This window comes from Emys orbicularis, chromosome 2 (assembly GCF_028017835.1).
Source record: "Emys orbicularis isolate rEmyOrb1 chromosome 2, rEmyOrb1.hap1, whole genome shotgun sequence".
Lineage (NCBI taxonomy): Eukaryota > Metazoa > Chordata > Testudines > Emydidae > Emys > Emys orbicularis.
Window position 1 is genome coordinate 58,600,856 of NC_088684.1, and position 11,346 is coordinate 58,612,201.

Here is an 11,346-nt window from a genome sequence, read left to right on the forward strand (position 1 = left end):
TTAATGATCAGTTTCATTAACCTCTTAGGGATATTTTGGGCCAGATCTTTGATCTCATTCTAGCCTCTTTACACCACTCTGGTGGTGCATGGAAGACAGAAAGCCCATGTCCCAAACCAGCCATGTGGGGCAGTTTCTACTTGGCATAGCTTGCTCTATGCCACTTTTTCCTGTTCTCTGTGTAGGGTGCATGCTGGGGGGCAGGCTGAGGGTGTGGATGGAGCATGCTGTGTTCCTCAGCTAGTGTTACTACACAGGGGACATATATAGAGGGTAGAACCAACCCAAGAATCAGGCTGCCACAAAAAGACTCCTAGGTCTGCGTCTTCTCCTCACAGCTGTGCCTAGCTTGGTGCAGCTGAGAATTCAGCCCATTTACTTTACAATGAACCAAGGTCCTAGCAGTTGCCCTTAGAAGAGTCTGTGCTTGGGACAAACATGAGTGCTCCATCCACATGATGACACACACACCACATGAGACGGCCTCAGAATTTGTGCTATATTGTAATAGCAAGAGACATATTGGGCAACCTGGTAATATTGGTGCATCAAGAGATCCACACACAAAAATGTCAAGAGAGGAGCCAGGTAGGCTGGTTGTGAAACTCTGAAACACTATAGCTCCTACCAAACTTTAAGTACTAAAGCCATCATGAGGATTTCTGAAAGCTGTGACCTACTGGAGGTATGCAAAAGATCAAACCATCTGATTTAATAAATAGCATGTAGAACTGGAAATTCAACCTTCTTCTCTATTAGAAAAGGGAATTGCTGTAATAATAATAATAATAATTACAACCTTGTTCTTATATAGTCCTTTTCATCAATAGGTCTCACAGCATTTCAATCTTTAATGTATTTATCTGCACAACTCCTCTGTGAGGTAGAGCAGTGTTATTATCCCCATTTTACAGATGGGGAACTTAGATAGGGGGGCTAAGTGACTTGCACAAGGTCACACAGAAGGTCTGTGGCAGAGCAGGGAAAACTAACTCTGTGTAGTCTAACTCTTTCCAGTATTTTAAATTGTTTACTTCTTTCAGGTCAATGTTACATCTACTAAAAATCATAAATATTGGATCAAAACTACAACTGGTCAAAATAGTAGAAAAAGTTTTCTATGAACATTCATTTGAATCTGAAGGCAAATTTTGCTTCATTTGTGTTTGTGACCCTTTTGGGTGTGTTTCCATGAGCCCTCAAAGTTTATTAGTGTGAATATTTATGAAAAGCAAATGTTACATTCAAATGCTCAGATATTCAACAAAAGTGAATTTTGAATTGTATCCTTGATCGTAAAATTCACAACCCATGCTGTGCTGGTTAGTTAAATAAGTCATCCAACCAGGAAACAGAAAGTGTAACAAATCGAGACAACATGAATCGCAAATATTCTCAAAGAACTATCCGACCAAGAATTGTCTGCAGACCAAGAATTACACTCTTTACAACCTGTTTGTGTAGCACCTAGCACAATGGGTCCCTGATCTTGATCGGAGCTTATGGGTGCTACTGTAATGTAAAGAATATGTGTCCGCCTGTCTATTTTTTTATGGGGTTGCCCATTACTGCGGTATCTAAGTACTTTCCTGGAAGATTTCTTCACCGAAGAAAATAGTGAATAATTTCATATAACATATGCGAGAATTCCATGCTCTCGTTTGCAGCTGATTTGTGAACAAAGATGAAATGTGTTGCATAAATTATTAATTGTGAATTATTCACTCAACTCAAATCAGAACCCAAAGTATCAGCTTCGATTTTATTTACACCATTATAGTTTTACGCCCTGATTTTCTCTTGTGTGCTGCTATGTAACTGACTAACCAGGTGCGCCAGCCTGATCTGAGATCCGCAGCAACTCTAGCTAGATATACTTCAGGAAGCAAACAAATCGGGTGAAGACAACACTCCTCCATGTGCTCTGCCCGAGCCCATCTGAAATGAGTGTGCTGGAGCACTGAAGTATGAAGTGTTGTGGTGGTGTTATCTCTCCCCATCTCTTCCGTCTTGCTCTGGTGGGCTTCCCTCTCAGACTGAAACACAAGGAGAGTAACATGGTGTTTTCGCCAGGCTGCTTGTTAATCCAGCTAATTTGTTTCAAGAGAAGAAATAAACTGCAGACTTAACAGCATCAGAAATTCTGAGCATCCCACTCAAGCACTATTTAAAAATCAGAATTCAAATACAAGTCTTTTTCATTTTTATGTATAAACGCCCCCCTTCTCTCCCCAAGGCTGATTGACAAAGAGAGCAGAATCCGTGTTCTCACACCACAAGGTATCTATTACATGAGAACTTTCTTCTGGCGCCAGGAGGTATTTAGAGAGTTTGCTTGGCGATTCCATAGGGGAAAGTGTGCTGAAAGTTAGGGATACCTGAGCAAAACTGACTACCAGCCAAACTCTGGGGGAAAGTAATGAGCCTTAGCAATTAATAATGTCTCCTTTTCTTTCCAAAGTTATTAAATCTGAAACTAAACCAATGGACAGAATCAACTAAAAACGAATTAATTCCGCAAACAAGAGGGTCCTGACTTAGAGTATTGTTCAATGCAATTAACACAATGAACAGTGTTTGCTCGCCCTGTGTGTTTTAAGAATTCTGGAATCTGACTGTTCCAAAGCTAAACATGTTTCTTTTTATGTAAAAAAAAAAAAAGCCTCTTTTATTTATGTTCTGCAGATCGAAGTAAACGGAGAGATAATTAATTATTTTCTATTGCACAACACAAACTTTAGGAATTTTCTCTCTCTATCTAGATGGACGATGTATATTTGTGTATATGCCTGTACACATATAGTATGCTAGAGGTATTGATCGAGAGATATAGGTATGACTATATTTGTGAAAAATTAAAAAAGCAATGACATTTTCCCTTAAATAGCTAAATCTAACACATATAGCTAAGAAATCGGACAAATGGCTGGAGTAAAATATAAAAATCCCAGGACATCATAATGAATGTAAGCTCTCCAGCAAGATCTTGGAAAGTTCTTGCTCAGGGAAAGCTTCCCTTTGATCCGGCTCTATGGTGCATCTTCTTGATCTCTTCCTTTTCTGTGACATCTTTCATCGTGGCACACGCTGCTTTCGGAAATGTTTCCATATCGTTGATTCTCACTGTGCATTCGTTCCCATTGAAGAGGTGTTGTTGTCAAACTGCACTTGGTAAACACACTAACGCTAATGATCTAGCATCATCAGGTGTTTCCGTTTTTAAATCCTGGACTTAAAATTAATTTGCCAAGTTTATTCTTTGATGATGTGCTCTGGTGAGAAGTTCCGCGCCTACTATGCAGAATAAAGTCGAGTAAATAATTTTCTTACTTTTCTTTCAGGGGTTCATTTAACACGTGTTTGTTTTAGTTGACATGACTTAACCCATTCACTAGGGTATTCTTCTTCTCCTCCTCTCCAAATATCGCGGAAAGGCAGCTCTTAGTGAAACCACCGCGTTGTCTTTTTTTTTTTTTTTTTTCCGTTTGTGAATAACCTTTCAGGTTCGAGTTTCCTGGATTTCGGTGTGGTACTTTCATTAGAATGTCCAAGTCTAAACGAATCTTGTTGTCCTTTGCTCGGATCATCACTTAAAGGCTCCACACAGTCATATAAACGCTTTATTAGTGTCCACGTCGTGTGGTCAGGAGCACTAAAGGAGCGGGGTCAGATCCTCAGCCCGTGTAAATGGAGTATGATGAGAATCTGGCCCAAGATGGTTTCTTGTTGTTGTTTTTTTGGAAGGTATGAGAGGGAAGTCGGTTTTATGACTGCTGTGCAACCCTGATCTTGCCAAACGTCTGGCTCAATGCCAGGACACTAAGCAATGGTGTTTAGTAAACCCCATATGGGTGGTTCTTGGCATTTCTAGCAGCGACAGATATTTCTGTGGCGTATGAGTGAACATAGGGGCTGTAAAGCACAGTATTCTCGCTTCCTTGAACACCTTTTCGATGCACAATGTACCCTTTCCCTTTGAAACTGAGGCGATCCATGAAATATCACAGCATGAAGTATTTTTGTCCTGGGGTAGCAAGTATTAACGAAGTCATTTCCCCTCTCTCGGAGAACAGAAGACTGCTCTCGGCGCATCTCACTATATCAGTACTGCAAAATTATTGGAAGGCGGGAGGGATTCAATTCTGACCTCCCAGAATTTGACAAAATACATGTTCCTCGCATGCAATGACCTCACAATACGGGTAGCAAAGAGGGAATCCCGTCTAAATTGTCCCGTGGCAGCACGTTCCTCCCTTTTTGTATGATGTTCAGGTTGTTTCTTTTAATACAAATTATTACACATTCTTTTCTGTCTATAGGATCAGCAGGTAATATTCATTAATAGTAGAAGTGTGACTAATTTATTTTCTAACAAGTTCCCCTGAATTCTTTTTCAGTTGCTAGGATTCTCCCTTGTGCCATGTTTAGGCTGCTTGGTGTATGCTCTGTACAGCTTCTATAGTCAGACACACTCCCTCCTCCAACCACTCTCGCGATTTTATCATTTCCTACTTAGTCCAGAACTAGAGCAAGAATAACAAAATCCACCCTTTTAAACTCATTTACCTAGAGCTCTCCAAGAGCTGAAAAATTATACTTCTCTTCATGGTGAGGGATTTGCTGTGGCTAGATACGTTGCAAGCACAAATGCCAGAGAGAACCTATAAGTTAAGACATCCGATCATTATATGTTTTATATAAATGACTTCCTGCCACCCCAGTTTTATGGATCCATAGATACAAACTAACTATAATGATATATGACCTCTCCAGGTCCCTTCCAGTCCTAGAATCTATGAATAAACGTCTCTTAAATTCACAAGAAAATTGGTTCTGCAATACTTCACCTACAATGGTTAAGTAATTTCTGACATCATTTTGTTCTGTTCTAAAATATTGTTTAAGAAGAAAAATCCATACGCTACCTCATCCCCAGTAATCTGACACACAAATAGCCTTCCATGCCGTTAAAGCATGTACTTTGACCAGAAATAAAGTGGGGGCATTGTACAACTTTCACAGCAATCAGCAGTACGTGTCATGTTTGGGCAGTGGCTGGCATGATGCCGAGCGGTCCTGACTGGAGTTCCTAGGCACTAAAGTGATACACATTTAAAAAATGAGAATGAGTCACTATAAAGATAAGTCAAACTCTGTTTTTATGGATTCAAATCTATCCATTTATTCTGAGTTATTTACCAAAACTCCTACCCAGAGCTCTAGAACCAAGTCACGGGCAAAAATTAAGGAAAATACATAGTAGGTTCTGGCATATTGCCAAATCATAAAATCCTCCCAATCCCACACAAGCAAAGACTCTCCTACCACTTTCTCACGGAAAACGTAAAGGAATAGATTTTCTATGTGGCATCACCTTAAAGTCAACAAATATGGCAGGTCAACAAGAGGAAGCGAGTTCCAGAGTTCCCTGAAGAAGGCCCTATCTCCAGCTCTCTCCCCATCCAGACGTTATTTCTGTGTATCTACGTTGGTGTTTATACTTGGCTCTGCGACATTCAGGTGTCGTAGTGTTACACAGAGAGGGGGAGAGGTCTTACACATTGGAGCGGTACTGCATTCAAAGAGAGCAGGGTTTGGTTCAATATTTGTTCACACTGTGCCTCCTAACTGAGTAGAACCCCCATTGAAGTCAACGACTTCATACCTTGTAATTGAGAGAGAATTCTGGCTCAGTCTTGTAATGAAATATTCCTTGTTCAGTATTTGAGAGAGCATGCACTATTGGAGGATTAAAGTATTTGTTAAAAAATGAATGTAAGCATGACGTAACGCTCTGGCCCCATTAAAGAATTTATTCTGAAACTGATATGCTGGTCAAGCGTAGAAGCAATTTAGTGGATTCAACGGACAAATTCTATTTTGTAAATCCGGAATACCTCCTTAGACTTCAATAGAGTTACTCTCGATTTGCACCACTGGCGATTTTGGCCCAAGATCTGTAATAACCAGTAATTGAGCATAGAGATTGTCTATTCCCCCTCTCCATTTTTCAGGCGGTTTAATCAGATGAAATGAACAATCAATTAGACTTTAATTCGTTGAGGAAGCGCTAGGAGTGAAAGGTGAGATTTGCCAATATAGCTTTTAAGGCTGGGTACCATTTTCTTCTCTGTTTAGAGAAATCCAGCACTTTTTCTCCATTAATCTTTAGCAAAGAAAGCGTTCAGACCGCACCTGAATAAACAATCCAGACTGGAGAAAAAAGAAAACTTATATATGTGCCCCTGATGTGTGTCTCTCACTCTGTATTTATACTGATAGTGTGCACTAATAGGTAACGCATAGTATAGTCCTGCTGAGAAAAATCCATCGCCTCATCTTATTTCCCCTACCACTATAGCATTATGTGTGGGACAGAAAGCAAGCACCCAGAGTCAACCCAAGTTCAAGAGATCCAGTTGCAAGTATCATTCGTGTGTTTCAGCGGTTCAACGAATATTGTTGTCAAGTTTCACTTGGAAAGTTTGCCATAAAATATCCTTCTGTTGAGTCACGCCCCTATTGATGAAGACATTTATACAACGTTAAGTGCCCCCAGAGTAGGACCGCAAAACTCGTGAGGAGCAAATTACAAAGCGCTGGGTGAAACTGGTCATGAAAACAAGGAGAATTGTGCCAGGAATTGTAGCAAAGGGGAAGTTGCCATTTTGGTCGAGAGATGAATGTATCGAAAAGATTAAGGAGCAAGATTTAAGACAGATCTTTCCACCTGTTATAACCATCAGATCCATATATTCTCTGCAAATTGGAACATTTATTCTAGTTAATTGTATCCAGACAGGGTCGAGAAGGCCAATGAAATAAACAAGAGTTGGGTATTCATTTTAGGAAGGAGATTTTTATTCTGCTTCTATCAAAGTTATTTCTATATTGCATTTGTATATTACCATTTCCAGTGGACTGAGTATTTTCCCCTGTGCAGAGCTACACGAGAACTGCAAAACGGAATGTGCAAACTCTGATGAACTTTTACAGGAAAGCTGCCTCGTTTAAATTCGTATATGTAAAAGAACTATACGGATTCCAGATCGGTTTGATTCAATTAAGATTGCTCTAGGGGAGAAGAAATCTCCAGACCCATTTATATCCGTTTGACACTTTCTATACCTTTGTGCAAGTTATTCGCAATGCCAAGATAGATGTCATTTCTTTTTAGTGACTTTTAACTACATTACTCATTAAAAAAAAAACTACTTGGTTTTCAGCTATAGTGTTGTTTGCTCGCTCGCTCTCCATCGCCTATAGCCCGCGCACAGTGAATAACAAAGTCACTGCCTATAAATCAATGAGGGCCATGTCCGTAACAGGTGGAACTCCATTTATAGCAGGGGTGCTACAGCCGCTGTAGGTTTGGCCTATTGCCTACCATTGCAGAGCCGTCCGGAAAAATGAGGCCAGGCATCTTCGATCTAGTCTTATTCGGAAAGCCCTGAACGACGAAGGGGATTTGACTGTAAGTTCTTTGGGGCAGTGTCGCAGTAAAGTGCCGGTCACTCTATTGCAAGTACAGGTATATGATGATAATACGACAGAGCTGTCAGTCCCCGCTCAGGCATTGACCCAATGGACGCTTGGCCTGAGCAAGAACGGCAGGATCACCACTCTGCGGTTTCGGTTCCCAGGGCCAGGCAGTGGGGATGTCCCTGCCGAGCCCCACCCCCGCTGCGAAGGGCCCGGCGGAGCTTTGGGGTTTCGGGGCAGCTGGGAATCACTGCGTTGTTTCCCACAGACTGTGCAGACAGGGGGCAGAGGAGCCGCCCAAAGCACAGGTGCTGGAACAAGGTGCTGGGGAGGGGGGGGGCTGCAGCACCCCGGGCCTGGCGTGAAGTGGTTTCCATTAGATACAGGGGTTACCCTTTGGTTCAATGGCTCTCAGCACCCCCGCTAGATAAATTGTTCCCGTGCCCGCGGGGTGGGGGGCGCTTGACCCCTTCCTCCCCAGCCCTGCGCTCCGGTTCCCACTGCAGCGCCGGGGTCCCTGGCGGGGCTGCTGGGCGCACCCTGCGGCGCTGGGGAAGGGCTCAGGCGGTGCTGGGGGGGGAGCTCCGGGCGCGTTGCCCGTTGCCGTGTGTGCGCAGGGAGGAGGGGGAGCCCCCCAGCCCCTTGCCCTCCCTCACCCCCTCCCCCTCTGCAGATGGTTCGCTCCGGGCCCCCGGCTATATAGCCCCATCGACTGGGGGCATCCCCCCGAGCCTCCCGGCGCGGGGTGAGGGCGGGGCGGCCGCGGAGCTGGGCGGACTCCTCGCCTGCGCTGCCTGCCCGGCGCCGCTGCCCCCCGAGCCCGTCTCTCCCCGGGGGAAGGGCGCGTGCCATGTCCACGGGCTCGGCCAGCGACGCGGAGGAGCTGCCCGCCATGGAGCTGCGGGGGCTGCAGCTGGGCTACCCGCCGCCCGCCGCCCAGCGCCAGCCCCGCGGCCCGCTCTACCCCTCGGCGGACCAGTCCTCCGCGGCCGAGGAGGAGGACGAGGAGGAGGAAGAGGAGGACGGCGAGGGGCGCTGCACGGCGGCGGGGCCGGCCGGGGGCTGCAAGAGGAAGCGGGCCCGGGCGGGCGGCAAGAAGCAGCCCCCGCTGCTGCCCAGGGGCGCGTCGGGCGAGTGCAAGCAGTCGCAGCGCAACGCGGCCAACGCCCGCGAGCGGGCCCGCATGCGGGTGCTGAGCAAGGCGTTCTCCCGCCTCAAGACCAGCCTGCCCTGGGTGCCGCCCGACACCAAGCTCTCCAAGCTGGACACGCTGCGCCTCGCGTCCAGCTACATCGCCCACCTCCGGCAGCTGCTGCAGGAGGATCGCTACGAGAACGGCTACGTGCACCCTGTCAACCTGGTAAGCGCCCCCCCCCCCCTCAGGCGAGGCGAGGCTGGCCCGCCCCTAGGTGGATGGGCCCGGCAGGGCTGGGGGGAAGGATGGACGGACAGAGGGATGGCAGACAAGGGCCACTTTTCTAAGAGGCCTCTGATTTTTTTTGGGGGGGGGGAGCAACCTCGCACACCCAGAGCCTGCTTCGCAGAGGTGCTGAGCTGCAAGAAGCCGATGGCTTGGCGCGCCCGGCCCTGTCAGTCCGGTGCCAGGCGTGTCAAGCTGGGCACCGAACAACGGCAGGCACTTGTGGGTCTGAAACCTTCATCGTGGAGCCCGAGTCCGTCCAGTCCCTGCTCAGAGAGAGCTGTGCGCCTTGGGGATGAACACGTAGTAGCTCTGGGAGCGGGGGTGTTTGTGGAGAGGAAGAACAGACCCGTCGACATGTGTTTATTTTTATACGCTGACATTTCCCCCTGAAAAATAATTAGTGATCTAACTCATCTGGTCTAACTCTTACTTCTGATGTTTAACTTCAGCGTGTCTGTAGCTGGTATACTACATTTTCCAGCGTTTTTAGATTTCCCCCTATTTCTTTAAACTGTGTAGATCAGTCCAGCAGAGTGTTGTTTATTATCTAAGCAAGACCCCAATTCTCCGCTCAGTTACAGCTTTGAAAAAATTTGCAATCATCCCGTTTACACCAGTATAACGAAGAGCCAAGGTTGGCCTAAAGTGATGCAGAGGCTAGATGTGTTTATGTTGGGGAGTTTGAATCAGAAACCTTTAACGAATTCATTCTTTGGCTATCAGGCAAGTTAAATGACTGAGGAAAATATAATTCATTCTTCAGGTCATTTTGCAGCACAAGCTTTCACTAAATCCAAAATTTAAGACGTGAAGCATAAAGAAGAGGATTGCTGTTTTGTCTTTCTAGATGTATTAGGATGGTTGATGTTGATTATTTAGCACTAGTTTAAAAACTAGGAAATCAATTACAAGGCATTTTTAAAATATTATATGTTTGGACATGAATAAGTGGATGCTGGTAATAATAAGAAGTTAAGGTGCATTTGATTCCAATTAATAATACTTTTTAGAGAGAACCAGTTTGTAGTGCTTCCCAGTGTGACTAAAACTGTTGTTTGTTTTTTAAATATGGGGTGCTAGGAAATTAACTGTTAATAAAAGCTCCAGTTTTACTTTATAGTGCAATCATCCTTCTAATGTGAAATGCCTTTTTTGTTTACAGACTTGGCCATTTGTGGTTTCCGGACGACCAGAATCTGACACCAAAGAAGTTTCTACAGCTAGCAGACTATGTGGAACTACAGCTTAGCTGAAGTAAAGCTAATTTTTTGCTGGATATTTTTAAGAGCTATGATTTATGGGCACACAGCTAAAGGATGGTGACTAGAAACCATCTCTAACAAACGGTGTGAAATCTTTGTACCCTACCCCTTCTTTCCCTTATAGTTCTGAGGGTAAATGCACTTAAAGGGAAGGAATAAAGAAGGGAGGAGGTGAGATGGGAATTTCTCTGAACTGGCTGCAGCAGCTGAAGTCCGGGATTTGGAAAGGCCTTTCTTTTGCTGCATCATTACTACCACTGCCTGAGGACCTGTGGACCTGAGGCTTTTAAAGTAATGGAAGAGGATTATAACATTATAGAATTAACAGCATGGACCAAAATCAGACTCTACAAACTAATCCCAAACAGTGTTATTTGTATTCTAAAGCAAAGCAGTATTCTAGAGTAGTTTTGATACTCAAATAGATTTCTAATATATTTCGATGGCTTTTGTATTCATGAATCCTATTTCCTGCAGCTATGCAATAAATATAGTCATATTACTTTTGTCCTTTTAACTAGATTTTTCTTAAAGACATTGAAGTAGCATAAGCAAGGTCCTGCAGTTAGGTTATGGGCCTTGGAATTAGGTTATTGCCCTTTTTTGTGTGTCAAGGTGCCATATACAAGAGCAGCGACTATCCCTAGGACACGTTAATAGATAGGACAACGTTCCCATGTCTTAACCTGGAAGGGATCCTGCTTACTCTAAAACTGGGGTACATGTGTTGTAAGGAATGTATTTGTATCAAGCTATAGAAGATCAAGAATTTTAAAATGTTTCTAACAGTCTGTCCTGTCATATTATGCTCATCTATGAAGGATACTAACCCTAATGTGTATTCTAGTGACATTTCTTCATCCAGTAAAGTGTTGTAATGAGGACGCCATCAAATGAGTTGCAAATGTAAATAACTTTATTTTTTTATAAAGGATATTAAAAGCTTTGTTACAACAATTCACTGACTTGCTGGTGCTATGGTAGTGTCTGACTGCATCAGAGTAAGGGTATGTCTACACTACAGCTGCTACAGCAGCACAATTACAGCGCTGCAGCTGTGTCCTTGTAGCACCACAGTGTAGATGCTTCCTACATTGACAGAAGGAGTTTTTCCATTGCTGTAGTTAATCCACCTCTTGGAGAGGCAGTAGCTAAGTCGATAAAATAATTCTTCCATTG

At 44.2% G+C, this 11,346-nt stretch overlaps 1 protein-coding gene across 1 annotated transcript; it reads left to right on the plus strand.

The window, feature by feature from the left end:
- Positions 1 to 8,332: 8,332 nt before the first annotated feature.
- Positions 8,333 to 10,154, plus strand: MSC (musculin). The gene is made up of 2 exons (XM_065399896.1): positions 8,333 to 8,842; positions 10,068 to 10,154. Exons 1-2 carry the CDS (start codon positions 8,333 to 8,335, stop codon positions 10,152 to 10,154), a joined length of 597 nt encoding a protein of 198 aa, XP_065255968.1.
- The last annotated feature ends 1,192 nt before the right edge of the window (positions 10,155 to 11,346 follow it).

Excerpts from the sequence above, each read along its gene's own strand:
- MSC (XM_065399896.1), top strand. The coding sequence starts at position 8,333 with ATGTCCACGGGCTCGGCCAGCGACGCGGAGGAGCTGCCCGCCATGGAG. Across the intron at positions 8,843-10,067 it reads ACGTGCACCCTGTCAACCTG|ACTTGGCCATTTGTGGTTTC; the intron begins GTAAGCGCCCCC and ends TTTTGTTTACAG.